A 16,663-nucleotide genomic window follows, 5' to 3' on the forward strand; every position below is an offset into this window, starting at 1 on the left:
GATTTAAATCTCGCGAGGTCGAGCCATTTGGAACCAGTCCACGTTAAACACCACCGAAGTTTGCTTTAGCAATGCCAACAAAGCACACTGACTAAAAATGGAACCCAGACTTCCTGTCACATGATGTCGTGACATTTTGTTCAGGCCAGGAAAGGACAGAATCAGACTGTGTCATGAAAAAATAGCTGCAAGATATGATAAAGCCTAAATCATGAATTTTAATTGAGTAATTAATTGGATTGGCACAATACGTGCTGTCATTCAGAACCACGGACAGCAATGAACAATTCCAAAGTCAGGTAAGTACAAATAACAACAAATACAAATACAGTGTCAGTCGGCCGTCTGATGTCATATACATGGATAAATATGGACAAAAGCCTCATCTCAGACTGTGTCTATGTCTTGTTAGGGAGGAGTGATGACATTGAGTCTGATCGATCACAACTCATTACCTCGCCGTCATCCATTATTATTATTTTGGTTTTGGTAAATGTTGGTTAAAAAAATTACATTGATCATTATTTTGAAAGATATTTTTTAGATTTAAATTAAATTTAAAAAAAAACCAAACATATTATATAAGGTCCATAATGAGAAAAAATGTTTAAAATAGTAAAATAAATTCAAAATCATGATTTTTTTTTTTAAAGATGATAAAATACTTAAGTATTTTTTATAAGTTCGAAATATTCAATAATTATATATTTTGCAATTAGGAAATACACATTGTGAAGAAGAGAAGAAAAGAGATAGAGTAGATGAATGTGAATTTATGACCTGAAAACATTGACCTGGAAAACTTCTGACCAGTGGTCTGCTTGCAAGCTGCCTTCCCAGTGAGAGCTTTATTTTGAAAAACTTACCCTGGGACTCTCAGTCCCTCAGTCGATTTTTTTTTTCTTTCTGCCAGGTTTGCAGCCAAACCAGGTGTGAGTGTGTTTCACTCTGCACACAGGCGAGTGTCTCCCCGGCTCTCACACACTGCTCAGCCACCAACTGGAGCTCAGCCCAGCTGCAAACACACCACAAGAAGAAGAGTACAGCAGCACAGGAGGTATTTCTGCCGCAGGGTGAGTGTTGAACTTAAATGGAAAACTTTATTACTGGGAATGTTTATTTTATATTTGGAGGATGTCCGAGTGATCCAAAACCTGCCACAATCACTTCAGTCAGATGATTGTATTTGCATCCTTCTGAAATTTCTGCAATACTTGAAGACTCCACCTGGACATATTTTATCTTATCCAGACAGGGAAAGTACATTTTTTATTTAACAGTAAAATATTTAATCACCAAGTATACATACATATTATATAGCAAAATTTGTAATAACAGAAGCGTAAGTAATATTTGAAATAAAAGCTTGAATAGAAATCAATACTCAAATTAAATCTGGTATCTGGTATAAATCTGCTAGTAATTTCCTCCCTGATTCAAAACGACAGGCCAGAGAAACATCTTCATATTTTAGCACAGTAGAGATTTTAGGAAACGTGACTAAAAAATTATAAACATGTAAAATTCTATTAAATAGTAAGAATATTTAGACACATTGTGCAGGACTTATTCATTAAAAAAAAAAAAAAAAAACTAAGCAGAATTCAACAGATTTTATAATTCTATGGCCTGCCTTATTTGGATGTTTGTGGAAACGGGACATGTTTTGAGGCCCAAACCACACCCCTGGTTATGGGCCATGCCCCTTTTAATGTGTCACTCTCCCCGTGAAGACGTGATGGAAAAGGCTGTTAGTTTGGAACATACAGGGTTTTGTTTCCACAGTTCGCTGTGTCGTCAGAGCTGCTGCAGGCCGAACAGATCTGGTCTTATGGTTCGAGGCCTCTTTGGGAGTGGACCCCAGCCGCCGTGGCTCAATGGGTCCAGTGTGGAGCCACACACACACACACACACACACACACGCACACACAAACACACACACACACACACACACACACACACAGTTCACTTATAGTCCAATCACGGCGGCTGAGTTACTCAAAGCCTACAGCACTTCTTAGAGTGTCTGAAGTTTTGCTATTTTTTGAGACACCATGGAGACAAAAAACTTTTTCACTTTTTTCCATGATTGTGGCGATGAATGCAAGAGTGAAAAGGGAGGAACTCAAATTTATGTCCAATGTATTTATTAATATGTGATAATGTGTGAAAATAAAATTGACATTTTAAACATACAACGCATTACACCTAAAATCATAAAATAGACAATTAGACTGAAAATAAGGCTGTACAGGTTTGAATGAACTCTGTGGTTAGTTTGGGAACAGATATATTTATTTTCAGATCAGATTTTTACTCCGCCTCACCTCACACAATTATTCCCCCCCCGCCCCCCGCCCCCCGCCCCCAAAGAAAAAAAAGGCAAATATTGAATTATTTATTATTTGACATTTTAAAATACTCTTTAAAATGCTGAAGCATGAACAGAGGGAATAAATAAATTGGGGAGTGTCTGAAGAGAAAGAGGAGGAACAGGAAGTGCCTCTCAGATGGAATAACAGCAAATGTTGACTTTTGTCAAAACTGGAGCTCCTTGTTTTCTGAGGGAGGGAATAGGGGTCCACTGTTGGAAGGAGTGAGTTACCAGACAGAGGTGTGCGGTTGTGTGTCATTCCGCAGGGAAATGTAACTGCTACATCGCCTCTGTGGGAAGGAAAACAGTGTGTTTGAGAACATTTCAGCCCCTTGAAGGATGATGTGGTTACAGGCATCATCACAGGAGTTCCAGCAAGAAGACTTTCTGGCTGGCTTTTGCAGGGATGCGAGTGCAGATACCTCGCTAGTTTCCACCAGCCCAGACACTGAGACAGACTCACATTGTTCAAACTGTCTGTGGAAGTTCAGCAGCATGAGGCCAATTGAACGGATACATTTTTCTTTGCTTAGATTTAACTGTAGCAGTGCCAACACACTTTCTTTGTACAAGCCATCACTGAGCTTGTCTGCAGCGGTGTTGGAATTGCTCGATAACATAAACAAATTGCAATAAATTGTTAGCACTACAATTGACAGCTAATGACAGCCACACAAACAGACACACATCTGGAAATCAGTCATTAAGTTCACTAATATGTCGATTACACCGTTCCCAGCCAGGGCTTGCCTGTCTGTGATTGACTTTGTTATTGTTCCCTTTCAAACATGTGGAAGGTCCAACAAAGCATTTAAGCAGGACGCTAAAAATCAGACTCTCAGCAGGAAGCTGTACACAGAGAGCTAACTGTACTAACATAGTTTTTTTTTGTGTGATGACCATTTGAATTTCATCCCTATGTGTCTCTTTTTATTTTCCAGTCACGGTTATGATGAGGTGGATTGTTTTGCTGTCTGTGTGTCTTCACGTCATCTCAGCATCATTTGACTACGTCTATGATGAGCAGGCCATTATGGGTAAATGCACATGCATGAAGGACATCTGGCAATGTCACAGATATATAATTTGATCAATCTTTGCAAATTACACGGCCAAACTCCCCAAATGTCATGAGAGCGCACAGTAAAAAGTTCTGTGCTCTGCTCTTTTGCTGACAAAATAAACATAATGGGCTTGATGCATTTTTTCCAGACCCGGAGGATGTGCTGAGAGTAAGCATTCCATTAGAGGGCCCACAGCGCCCTCTACTCGGAGGATCATTATTGCTACCATGTCATTTTGAGGTGCGTCATTTTCAGAAATCGACCCATGGTTTGTTTATTTTACACATTATTTCCAGTCAAATAGTAATCACTTCAACTGGTAAGAGTAACAGACCACGTTTATCCAAATAAAAAGAAGTAAGTAAAAGGCGAGTTAACATTGAAATGTTCCAAGGCAAACAAACAGACTAAAATGAACAGTTTGTATTGTAATAAAGCAAATTTAGCTTTAGACGTTGAACAAACTCTGTTATTTATAATGCAGGACCACACAATCCAAGACCCGGGGGCTCCCACAATTGCTCCACTTGCTCATCGCATCAAGTGGAGCCACGTCACCAAAGAAAAAGTCACCACCGTCCTTGTGGCCCTAGAGGGACAGGTGCGTATCGGTGAGAACTACCTGGACAGAGTTCACCTGGTGGGCTACCCCATGACTCCCACGGACGGGAGCCTCAAGATATCTGAGCTCCGTTCCAGTGATTCGGGTGTCTTCCGCTGCGAAGTACAGCATGGCATTGAGGACAACCACGACATTGTCCACGTACAGGTCCAAGGTAGGCAATGAGTTGGCGCAAGAGAGAGAAATCAGGAAAATTATTGGAAACAAAGTCCCAATGTACTTTTATCTCAAGGTCTGGTCTTCCACTACCGCGCCATCATGGGCCGCTACACGTTGACATTTGAAAAGGCAAAGTCAGCTTGCGGTCAGAACAGCGCCGTGGTGGCTTCACCCGAGCAGCTCCAAGCTGCCTTTGATGATGGTTTCCACCAGTGTGACGCTGGGTGGCTCTCCGACCACACAGTCAGGTCTGTCATACTATAGGTTTTCATTTGAGAAGAAAGAAGACTTCTGTCTTCATGATTTCAAACCCAAAGTTATCTTGGTTGAATACAAAGGTATCCAATCCATGATCCACGTGTGAACTGCTATGGTGACAAAGAGGAGCTGCCAGGGGTCAGGACATATGGAGTCAGAGACCTCAACGAGACTTATGATGTCTACTGCTTTGCTGAGAAGATGACAGGTATCCTGCAACTGACACTTTTGCATGTCTGCCCTGGCCTGTACTGTGATGTTTTACTTTGTGCCTCTTCTCTGACACAGGCAGAGTGTTTTATACAGCTTCAGCCGAAAAGTTTACCTTTGCTGAGGCTGTGACCGAATGCTCCAGACAAGGAGCTCGACTGGCAAATACTGGCCAGCTCTACCTGGCCTGGCAACGTGGAATGGACGTCTGTAACGCTGGCTGGCTAGGAGACAGAAGTGTCCGCTACCCCATCAATATCAGGCGGCCACAGTGCGGAGGAGGTCTCATTGGTGTGCGTACTGTTTACCTTTTCACCAACCAGACAGGATATCCCTTGCCTGAGTCCCGCTACGATGCCTTCTGCTACACAGGTAGGACAAATCTATCCTTACAAGATGCTACCAATCAAAGGAAAAAGACATTGACATTTGTAGTTAAACAAGATGTGATAACTATTTTTTGCTACCTTGGCATGTTTTTTACATTCTCTTGAATGGATGAATCAGGCATTTGAAACTTCCCGCTTCATGTGAAAACAGTCACAGATTAAAAAAAAAAAAAAAAAATGCAAAATTTCTGTCAAAATTTTCCAGACTTTGTCTGGTGTGGTATCCACTGTTGCAAGTTTACAGTTGCGGCTCACAAAAGTGAATCCAAAATGAAAATGCAGCATTACAGGAAATTTTACTTGTTCTCTGTGACAGAGTCCCCATATGAAGAAGGCTCAGGCGTGGAGGAAGAAGGAAGCGGGATCTTGAGTGTCACTACAGTGACAGAGAGACCCGAGGTGTTCTTCAGGAGCACCACCACTGAGAGCGAAGCTGTTGGTGAGGTGGAGACTTTGCAGCCCACCATGGTGGACTTCACCTACACAATGAGCCCCAGCCAGCTGCCACTGCCTCAGCCACCAAGTGTCACAGAGGTTGTAATTGACCAGATTGAGGCAGTGACTGCCCAACCTGACACAGGCAGTGAGCCGAGCACGGCCTTTGTGCTGCCCCCAACTGGTCAGTAGAGGTCGAACATCAGACTGGAATCACTATACAGGCGAAAAAAAAGCCCTCCAGTTTTCATGAATTTGACTTGTTTCTCCCTATAGGAGTTGTGTTCCACTATCGGTCAAGCTCCAGTCACTATGCCTTCACCTATGTTGAGGCCCAAATGGCATGCCAGAGAGTCGGTGCTTCTATTGCAACAGCAGAGCAGCTCCACGCAGCTCATCAAACTGGCTACCACCAGTGTGACGCAGGATGGTTACTGGACCAGACTGTTAGGTAAATATGGCACATTTTGTAACAATATATGAAACAGTTCTTATCCTACATTAAAGAAAACAAAAACTGAAATATGCCAATATATCTTTTTCTAGGTATCCAATTGTTTATCCCCGAGACAAATGTGCTGGAGATTTGGGAGATAAACCTGGAGTTCGGTCCTATGGCCTGAGACCAGCACACGAGAGATATGACGTGTACTGCTACATTGATGAGCTCAAAGGTAGATGCCAATTACCTTGGAAAATGCCAAATAAAAATCTTTGTTAATAGGAACAAGCCCATTTGCTTTAGAAGACATACTTGTTTAGGCAATACTTGCACCACAGAGTCCTACAGCTGGCAAAAATCTACAAACTCACTGTGTTCTTGTACCTTATAATGCCAGTTTAAGAAACCATTTTTGTCCAATAAATCATGTGTTGATGATGACTGATTAACACCATGACATTCCATTCTGAAGGTGAGGTTTTCCATGTGGCCTCCGCTGAGGGTTTCACCTATGACGAAGCTGCTACCAGCTGTCAGCAGCAGAACGCTGTGCTGGCTTCCACCGGAGAACTCTTTGCGGCCTGGCGAATGGGTTTCGACAAGTGCCGTGCTGGTTGGCTGATTGATCACAGTGTCCGTTATCCAATCAACATCCCCCGCAGCAAGTGTGGAGCTGGAAAATCCAGAGTGTACACAGTGTATGCTGACACCAACCAGACCAGCTATCCTTCCCTCAATGCTAGATTTGATGCCTACTGCTTCAGAGGTAAATAACTAGCTGTGGGCAGAGGGACTTGTTTTATTTACATGTTAATCATTTGTTTTTCCTAATCCTGACAGCTGACCCGCTACTGATTGCAAATCAAACTGGATTGAACATCACAGATATTGAGGAGGCCCTCCTCAACCTGACATCCATCACTGCTCTCAAACCCAGTAAGCAGCAACAAAGTACTTGCAAGGATGTCTTGTTCATTTCTGAAGTACCTGATCCCATTTCTTTGTGTCTTTAGTTGGTCCTTCCATCTTGCCCCCCATTCCAGTGGAGACCTCTGGCTCTGGTTCAGGATCAGGAGACTTTGGCTCAGGGTCTGCCTCTGGTGGTTACTCGGGTGCACCGTCTGGTTCTGGAGATCAGATACTATCTGGATCAGGTGACCTGTCTGGTTCTGGTGACCATGAGACCACAGGAGATTTGTCAGGCTCTGGAGACAATGGAGTGTCTGGAGATCTGTCAGGCTCTGGTCAACTGTCTGGCTCAGGAGACGTGTCTGGGTTTGGAACAAGTTCTGGTTTTCCCAGCGGAGTGTCAGGTTTTGGCAGTGCAGATGCTTCAGGATCAGGAATTAGTGGAGAAGGATCTGCCATAACTGTTGTTTTTTCAGGCATGGATGGCATTATTTCTGGAGAAGGCTCCGCTTCAGGAGAACCTCAAGAAGCTGGAGAGGGAAGCACAGGAATCTTTATCTTCCCTTCATCTGAAGTGGGATCTGGGCTACTCACTGGTAACATGGACCTATCTGGTTCTGGCTCTGGCTACTTGGAAAGTGGCTCCTCCACCGAGAATTCCGGCGAGAGTGGACAGTTTTCTGGCCTATCATCTGGTTTCATTAGCAGCCAGGACATTTCTGGGTTTGGTGGTTTGTCATCCGGTTCCTCCAGTGGAAGTGCAAGTGGAGCGTCAGGAGACTTTTCAGGACAAGGAGACAATCAGATTACGTTGATTGACAATGAACTCACCGATGCATCAACATCAGTTACCCAGAAGGAGTATGAGCTTGGTGGTGGCCTTGTCGCGTTCAGCGGCTCTGGGGGCATTTCAGGATCCGGATTGGACAGTGGTGATTTTAGCAGCTCTGGGAGAGATTCTGGGTTCTACTCAGGTGTGACATTTGTGGGTTCTGGGTATACTGAACTCATAGGATCATCCTCTGGAGAGCAGGAAGCCTCTGGGTTTGTACTCTACACCTCCGGAATGGCAAGTGGCGACACTTTATATGGATTTGGAGGCTCAAGTTTCATCTCTGGGTCCGGGTCGGGGTACAGTGGAGAAGAAGACAGCGTCATGTTCTCGTCTGGGGATTTCACGGCAGACGTTTCTGGAGGCTCTGCAGTGGCTGAGGAGATGAAACAGGCGTCACTGGAGTACAGTGGAGATGGAGGCAGCGGCGGCAGCGGCATTGGAAGCAGCGGCAGCGGTATTGGAATCAGCGGCAACGGCATTGGAATCAACGGCAGCGGCATTGGAATCAGTGGCAGCAGCGACAGCGGCATTGGAATCAGCGGCAGCGGCATTGGAATCAGCGGCAGCGGCATTGGAATCAGCGGCAGCAGCGACAGCGGCATTGGAATCAGCGGCAGCGGCATTGGAATCAGCGGCAGCAGCGACAGCGGCATTGGAATCAGCGGCAGCGGTGGTTTCCATTCCGGTAGTGGAGATAACCGTATGCTTGCTGCCAGCGGTACGTCTTCTGGACTCCACTCTGGAGATCAAGCACAGGTGGTGCTTCCATCTTCAACGAGCCAGTGGTATCCACCTGAGAGCACCTCCAGACCAGCAGAGGCCCTCGGTGAGGCTATATTGTCACAAACATTTGATGCGGTGTACGGAACAGGTGCTCCTGCACTTGCCCCAGTGGGACTGTCTGCTCCAGGCACTGCAGCTGCACCAACCACTGTTGGACCACCGGGCATTGCTAGAGGAACCAGTGGAGAGCAGAGTGAGTCCATCCCTTCACTTGCTTGTTTTCCCTCTTGACAGACAATTGAGGGAAACTTTTTTTTTCAAATCATGATTGAAATCTTCCTCATTTCCACCATGGCTTGATCTGATACCCAACAGCTAGTTCTACCTTCTCACTTTTGCAAGTTTGTCTAAATATAAAAAACATTCTCACTGCTCTAGGTGTAATGCCATTTACTATCATATAATTAAGTTGCATATATTTCACAGTGAGAATGACACTGACAACTACTTTCCTATAGATTCTAATGTATTTTTGGGAAATTTAGTTTGTTTAAATATATAATTTAGTTTGTTTAAATTTAAATATAAAAAACATTCTCACTGCTCAAGTGTAATACCATTTACTATCATAAGTTGTATACATTTCACAGTGAAAATGACTGTCATGTTCAGTGGTTGTGCTTTCCTATAGATTCTAATTTATTTTTGGGAAATTTAAATGCAAAACATTAAAGGCTCTGGCGCACATAATTTTTAAATGTGATATTTATAGTCTGTGAAAAGATGCCTTCAGGTACTGCACTGCTTCATCAGACGTCACACTGTATTTAAAACTATGTAATTTTTTCCACTTTGGCAAAAGTGTCGGAACGACAGTTTACCATGTTTGCTCTATAGGTGTTCTGAACCCATGCGACCCAAATCCCTGCGGTGAAGCCTCCTGCATAGCAGAGGACGGCGTCGCTCTGTGCCAGGGTGAGTCCCAAATCGCCCACTTCTCTCTCTTCAGCGGTTCGATGACAAGTGATATCAAGATGTTACAGCTCAACTTGTTTTTTTCCCCTCGTTTTTGTGACTCTACTCATGTTTGTGCACTGTGCATGTCACATGGTAACATCACAATTTGCTGTTTGCCAGAGTTCTGTTGACCTCTGTGGATTCCTATCTCCAGCCTTTCCAGCAGCCCTGCTGTGCTGTCTGTCGTCTGTTGCACATCTGGTTGTGGCGTTTTCCGTGTCGTTCTTGCGTTGGTTTGTGTCTCTGTTTGTGTGGCATATGAAATGCTAGGAATGCCCCGAGGTTGTTCAGCCGTTGTGTCACACCTGTGTTGTCCTTTGTGTTGTTGTTGGTTTGCCGTGCCACTTGCTGCTCTCTGCATGCTCCTCATCCTCACAGTAAAGATCCCTCATGCTTCCCATTTTCAGATCTTAATTTTTAATCCAAGATCCCTGAGTGCTTGCTGTCACCATATATCTTTGCAGCCGCTGATAATGAAACACAGTGGAGTGTTGTGCCGCCACATTAATTTGCATGCCCCACTAACACCCTCAGCCTGGCTGCAACAAGCTTTCTTTCACACCTGGCTCCCCTCACCTCTCGCTGACGCCGTAGTGTGACCCCTCTCCATTTTTGCAGAGGTAGATGTGTGCCACTCCAACCCTTGCCTCAATGGAGCCACCTGCGTGGAGAACGCAGACTCTTACAAATGCTTGTGCCTGCCAAGCTACGGAGGAAAACGCTGCGAGATCGGTACGAAATCAGCTTCAGCTAATCAGTACTAACAGGAGAAAACAACAACCGCAGGCGGGATGAAGAGATGCTGCACACCGCTGGCCAACAGCATCGCCCACAGAGACCTTATCAGAGTAGTCGTTAAAGCAATGCCCCTAAAAACATCTTTTTATTGACACGAGAATCTTTTGGCAAAGGTAAATTGGTCTCCATGTTTCTTTGCAAGAATAGCCAGGTTCTTATAGGTTTCTCACACTAGCCCTCCTTCCTCAACAGTGCAGAAGTTCATGGTTATATGATACTTGCAGAAAAAAAACTACTGAAAACTATAAATATATAAAACTGGTTGTAGGAAGTCTAGATTTTGATGGCGTATGGCATGAACTTTGTGGCACTGAAGCGCTAAAGGCGACAGCAAATCAATCAATAAATATGACAAACAGAAAATGCAAGACACTTCACTTGTACTAAAATGGCAGGTGGAGTAAGTATGGGCTAAAAGAATCATCTCTGCCAGTAAAAAGATGGACAGGATGTCCATCCAGTCTGAGGTGATTCTTGTACTCTCACATGTTCTGTTAATGTTGTGTTTTGTAATTTGCTACCTTGTCTTGCACTTCAGTACCAAGGTGATTATGCAACACAGACTAAATACAGATGTTTCCACAGTGCAAATTGGTTGCCACAGAAACTTTGGAGGAGCGTTAACACGGGTAATGCGACAGCGGTGACTATTGGAGGTGCACATAAGCATCTAAGTAGTAAACACAGGAGTGGAGGTGAATAAGAAAAACCGAAGATGAGCAAATCTGGAAGGGGATAATAAAACACTGGGACAGACGTGGGGTGTTTGGCAGATTAACCTTTTAAGTTGTGTTTTGCTGTGATGAACGGAAGTATTTCAGCCTGAGCAGTTTCCATGTTGTTGTTGGACGGAATCAACGAGCACAGCTTCTCCAATGCCACACATCTCGAACGCTCATGTTCAAAGCAGCCTCTTAGTGTTTGACGGCTGGCTGTTTTTTTTTTTCGTTTTTTTTAGTGTGTCTGAGTCCTTCAAATGAAAAAGAAATAAGTATCACTTGGATAAAAGCTCTGTTGACTCTCTGGTGTTGCTGCTGCTGCTGCTGCTGCTGCTGCAGATGAGCAGCAGTGTGAGGAGGGATGGACCAAGTTTCAGGGACACTGTTACCTGCACATCACCGACCGAGAGACGTGGCTGGACGCTGAGCAGCGCTGCCGGGACGTCAACGCCCATCTGGTCAGCATTGTCACACCGGAGGAGCAGCACTTTGTCAACGGTGAGTGGATTCTATTTTTTTCTGTCCTCAGAGGTGCAGAGCAAACATCAAGAGGGTTTCACTGCAGTGTTCAAAAAATTGCAAATTTACTTTTCTGAGAATGTTTATGCCAGAAGTGAAGGCCTCGCTGGCCCTGACGAGCCACCACCACCAAACACCTTCTGCAGTCTCTTTCCCAACCCTTTTAGCAGCATGTCATTGTGACTGGAGGCAGACAGGAAGCGAATACAAACTCTTTGTTTCGTCCCTCAGCGCACGCACAAGACTACCAGTGGATCGGCCTGAACGACAAGACGGTGGGCAACGACTTCCGCTGGACAGACAGCACTCCACTGGTGAGTGGGGTCACACTCATGGTGGCACGTGCAGCAGGCATGAGGCGGCACACTGCTAACAGCCCTACTTTTTTTTTTTCTCAAGTGCAAACTGCCATGTGGACAGTGGGCCTGATGCTGGACTGTAGTTTGAGGTTGACGTTTCTGCAAGTCTATAAGTCTAAAAAAGAAATAAGCTCAACACTCATCCTTTTAAAGAAGCTCTTCAGCATAGTGACTGAAGGAGAAACAAATGTTGCTCCGGACAGAGCTGACGCAACGCAGCCGAGTTTTGCAGGGCTCGTTATGTTTTTAACATTATGCTTCCACCAGAGGAGGACGCCACTTCCCGAAGCAAGAATGTGCAGTTGAAAAGGAAAGTTTAACAAGAAGGTGCAACTCTTGGTAGCCTTCAGCCTCTTGGATCATGTTGTAAAGTGCTGTATTGTATGACTTGGTCGCAATGCAGCGATTGCTCTCAACAGGATTTTCTTTGCATTCTTGGTAAGCTGTGCTTTTTCCTCTTTCCCAGCAATATGAAAACTGGAGACCCAACCAGCCAGACAACTACTTCAGCTCCGGGGAGGACTGTGTGGTCATGATCTGGCATGAGAACGGCCAGTGGAATGACGTCCCCTGCAACTACCACCTGCCGTTCACCTGCAAGAAAGGCCCAGGTGCGCGTCTGAGGGCGGAGACAGGGTCAATGTCGCGTGATAATACATCATATACACATAGTTTGTTGCTGGAAAACCATTATTAACAACGATGAAGGTCAAACATGGTTCTGTTAGATATAAAGATTTTATTATTAAAAAAAAAAAATCAACAGCAATGGCTATTTCACTCAGGGGAGTCAAAGTATTCACTTTCCGTACTTAAGTAAAAGTATGGATACTTGTGTAAAAAAAATACTCTGGTAAAAGTAAATGCATTCATTTAATTCCTTTACTCAAGCAAAAGTAAGAAAGTTAAGGTTCTGAAATGTCCTTACATAAAGAGTGAAAGGATTTTTAACCATTAACTATTAATCTGTCACAGAGTAATCTGAACTGATGCTTGATGAGTTTCTTGATCGTTTTCAACAGCTTTCCTACTTTAAAAACTATAGTTTATTTTATATTTCAGCTACAGCACAACCCAACCAGTAATAGTTATGTCCAGGGAGGCATTATTGGATATTCCCACTTTTAACAACAATAACCAATGTTATTTTTCTCTGTACTAAACACTGAACAGTGACACCAAAGCCGAGGTACTCTAAAATAATCTCCCTCTAAAATATCAGCCACTTTTATTTACTACAATACAGCGGAGTTAAAACAGTTCCACCTCAAGCAACAGCAACAAAATATAATTGAATTACTTTTGTAGAGAATGTGTAACTTTTAAAAACTTTCAAAAACAAAAGTAACCAGCATGTTTCCCGATGTAAGGAGCAGAAAGTACAGATATTTATTTGATTTACTTAAGTGCAGGTACCTGAAAAATCAACTCAAGTAGTTACTTCCCACCTCTGCTTTTGCGATGTCAGTAGTGAGCTGATAGAGGTGTCGGGGTTCGGAGGAAGGCGGGACCGGCGGTGCCGTGACAGCAGCACCGGCTTACACATCGTTTGCTCTGCCCTCAGTGTCCTGCGGCGCCCCCCCAGAGGTGGAGAACGCTCACACGTTCGGCACCAGGAGGGAAGAATATCCAGTCCACTCCATCATCCGCTACCAGTGCGACCCGGGCTTCACCCAGCGCCACCTCCCTGTCGTCCGTTGTAAAGCAGACGGACAGTGGGAGGAGCCCCAGGTTCAGTGCACGGCCGGTGAGCAATGTTGTCTGTCAACTCTTGATTTGTGCAGTAAACTCACTGGATTGCAATGGACCAGAGGTGGGCAAACTCTTTGTCTGGTGGGGCCACAATGGGTTCTAAAATTTGACAGAGGCGCCGGAGCAGGAGCAGAGGGATGGAGTGTTTTGGTGACGCACCTCATGAGGAAAAAATATATCATGGATATGTAGAAAACGTGCTTAAATGCCAATTGAAAATGAACGAATGCGTTACAACAGAATATGAGTCTTTGAAGCCCTAGAGCATTTAACTCTTTATTGAAATGACTCTTAAAACACTGAAAAAATGGATGAAATACAGCTATTTTATGACTTACTTACGTAGTTAATATAATTTCTTCAAGTTCAGCGGGCCATATTAAAAAGCTTAACGGGCCGCATATGGTCCCTGGTCCGTAGATTGCCCATACCTGCAATAGACAATCATAAGTCTTTCTTTTGTCTCTTCCCCATGACGCAGCAGAAAAAGCCAGAAGAAGAAGAGAACGGAGAAGCTCGGCAGCCCGCGGCCTGAAAGACTGAAGAGAGAAATTCTACGAAACACAAAAGTAAATATTAGGTGCAGAGAAGCTGAAGATTTAGATATCAGAGCTCCCATCTACTAGGGAGTACAACGCAACACTGTAATGAGATTTATTTTTCTTTTTTTGTCAGTCCCCATAATATATTTGAATTATATAAGATAATTTTATTGCTCTGAGGTTATTTTTAATGGTGTGTCTTGAAGTGTACCTTTTACCGTCTGGAAGTTGTCGGGTGTTTCTTCAGTCTCGGACTGGTTGGACTGGTGGGAGGTCTGTCTGGACAGAGCAGTTCCTTCCTGTGGCTTCCTGCTTCCACCCGTTCCCACTGCCTCTTCAGAGGGAGCCAGTCTCCACTCCAAACAAATGTTTTAGAAGTTCCCGAGCGTGTCAGTCATCGTTTGTGATGTTGCCGCAGGGGACAGACAAGAATTTTATTTTGTACAACCAATTGCGTTGCAATTTTTCAGGGGTCAAGGGTCACATGAAATTTACACGCCTAGCAGTCAGCAGTGAGAAACAAATTCCAGTTCCACATTTGTGAGAGGAGAAGAAAAAAAAAACAAAAACATAAGTGTGATTAGAACATTTGGAGAAACATTTTATATGACTCTGAAACAGAGACAGATGAGTTTGTGAAGAGTGCAGGCGGATGGCAAAGAAAGGAGGAAAATTTTAGTGAGCTTGGCATTAAACACAAAGTTTTCCATTTATCATGGTGATTATTTATTCATATAGCGTCTATATTTTTTTTTCCTGTTTTAAAGTGGAAAGCTCTGTATGCAAACTTTTTTATTTATTAACCGCAGCTCTGTGAACAGCTCGGCACTGTGTTGAGGTCACAGGAACGGGAGGGGGGCTAACTGAAAAGTTGCTGGTGTTGGCCGCTCTCCTTCTGACGCCAGGCTGTGCAGCACCTCTGTCAGGATGGCAAGCACAACTGCCGCCGCCACAGTCGACCCACTCACTTGCCCTGCTTCACTGCTGCTGTCTTTTTGGGGGCTGTGCCCCCAACTGGCATCATCATCAAAACCAAAGACTGAGAATCACTTTTCAGACTGCACACATGTTGTTGTTCACTCAACCGATTTGCCAGTGGACGTTGTTCACTTTGATCCTTTGAGAATGTTTACTCTGAAAAAGTGGCAAATGTTCTGGAAACACCTGATTCAAATAAAACCGACTGAGAAGGATTTTGTCTGTGATCTGTGTTGCGATGTTACATCTGCTTTTTTTTTTTTTTTTTTTTTTTTTACAGTTTCCTTGTCAACTACATTTTTTTTGTTTCTATAGAGTGCTTCCTTTTTTGTTTTAACTTCTTAATTTTACATATATTTTCCTCCAGTCTGTCAATTTTAGGTTGAAAGTTTTATTTATTTATTTATTTATTCATGGTGACATTCCTGTTCCTGTCACTGCTTCTGATCTCTCAAAAGGATGCTGATTGGACCGGTCAAACTCTGGCCAGCACAAAATTGCTTAGATAGGATTATTGGATCTACTAGAATTCCAAATGGAAATTTGTGATTTTTAAATGTTTATTTTATGGCATTTAGCCTTTTTCTGATATGACTGTTACCTAGAATGAGCACATTTACGTTTACCGAAAACCAGGACACTTGGCCCAACAATGAGTTAATCAAATGATACTCGAGGTTTCCTCAAAGATGCCCTGTGAAAAAATAATTTGAAAAACCTGACTTTATTAAAAACAAAACAAGAAAAAAAAAAAACAGGACGCCCTGGACAGGACCTGTAAACAGGACATGTTCTGGGAAAATAAGGCATTTGGTCATCCTACCAGAGAACACACACCTTACTCTTTCACAAGCAAAGCAGTTCAGGATGAACTCCTGTGAATCTTTCCATTTCAAAAAAAATTGGATGCTCTGCTCTCTGCTCAGCCTACATCACAGTGGCCTCAGAATTTTAAGTTTAGCGGCTTCAGGCTTATATAACTCACAGATCAGTCGCCGTCCAGGTTATTTCAAGTGCAGACAACAAACGCGCCTTTCACCTGCCGCCCATCGCTCAGTGAGCTCAGTGTTTCTGAGGTAAACAGGATAAAGCTCTGACTCACAGCAATAATAAAATTATGGCAAAGTTGTATTTGTGCAACCAGGGTGGGTTGCGCATGGCGTCAGCATTCCCTTGTAACTGAATGGAAGCCTTCACAGACCCTCGGTGGCGGGGCCGCGCCCTCCACTGGCAACGGTTCACCCCTGCGCCCATGGCCCCCAAATGAATGGTCTGTCTCTGCTCCTCATGTGCAACTTTACACTTGTTAATTAGTGAAAAAACAAAACATTTCTATATCCTCTTTGGAACTGCCAAAGTGCTCAAGCTCAGTGTAAGCTTAGCCTCCTCAAACCACCAAGCAGCTGCAGCTTATCTAGCGTCAGCAGTAAAAGCTCAATCAGTTTGATGTTCTTAAAGGTCGATTCCTGTAAGACGGAGTGGCCAGTACAGTCAAATACTGGATCATTATTCATCCATGGTGGTAGTCTTGGTGGAACATTTTTCATCTTCAATCAGGA

At 43.9% G+C, this 16,663-nt stretch overlaps 1 protein-coding gene across 3 annotated transcripts; it reads left to right on the forward strand.

Annotated features, from left to right (window-relative positions):
• The first annotated feature begins 926 nt into the window (after positions 1-926).
• Positions 927-15,319, forward strand: LOC142898787 (aggrecan core protein-like). Of its 3 annotated transcripts, none has more exons than XM_076042044.1 (20): positions 927-1,073; positions 3,316-3,411; positions 3,587-3,678; positions 3,923-4,214; positions 4,293-4,467; positions 4,558-4,685; positions 4,766-5,059; positions 5,393-5,695; positions 5,788-5,962; positions 6,058-6,185; positions 6,426-6,719; positions 6,794-6,889; positions 6,967-8,673; positions 9,318-9,395; positions 10,056-10,169; positions 11,294-11,452; positions 11,705-11,787; positions 12,299-12,443; positions 13,397-13,579; positions 14,066-15,319. In XM_076042044.1, exons 2-20 carry the CDS (start codon positions 3,324-3,326, stop codon positions 14,125-14,127), a joined length of 4,596 nt encoding a protein of 1,531 aa, XP_075898159.1. In that variant the 5' UTR covers positions 927-1,073; positions 3,316-3,323; the 3' UTR covers positions 14,128-15,319. The 3 variants fall into 3 exon arrangements, with proteins under 3 accessions (XP_075898159.1, XP_075898243.1, XP_075898325.1); XM_076042128.1 differs by having other exon boundaries at positions 14,069-15,319; XM_076042210.1 differs by lacking the exon at positions 10,056-10,169.
• The last annotated feature ends 1,344 nt before the right edge of the window (positions 15,320-16,663 follow it).

The sequence above is a fragment of the Nelusetta ayraudi genome, unplaced genomic scaffold (assembly GCF_046127955.1).
Source record: "Nelusetta ayraudi isolate G7.1 ecotype Tasmania unplaced genomic scaffold, CSIRO-AGI_Nayr_v1 ptg000002l, whole genome shotgun sequence".
NCBI lineage: Eukaryota > Metazoa > Chordata > Actinopteri > Tetraodontiformes > Monacanthidae > Nelusetta > Nelusetta ayraudi.

What these genes read in the sequence shown, in the direction of transcription:
- LOC142898787 (XM_076042044.1), top strand. Translation starts at nt 3,324, where the DNA reads ATGATGAGGTGGATTGTTTTGCTGTCTGTGTGTCTTCACGTCATCTCA. An exon ending in CATCACTGCTCTCAAACCCA is followed by an intron (nt 6,890 to 6,966) that starts GTAAGCAGCAAC and finishes TTGTGTCTTTAG; the next exon opens with TTGGTCCTTCCATCTTGCCC. An exon ending in AGGAACCAGTGGAGAGCAGA is followed by an intron (nt 8,674 to 9,317) that starts GTGAGTCCATCC and finishes TTTGCTCTATAG; the next exon opens with GTGTTCTGAACCCATGCGAC.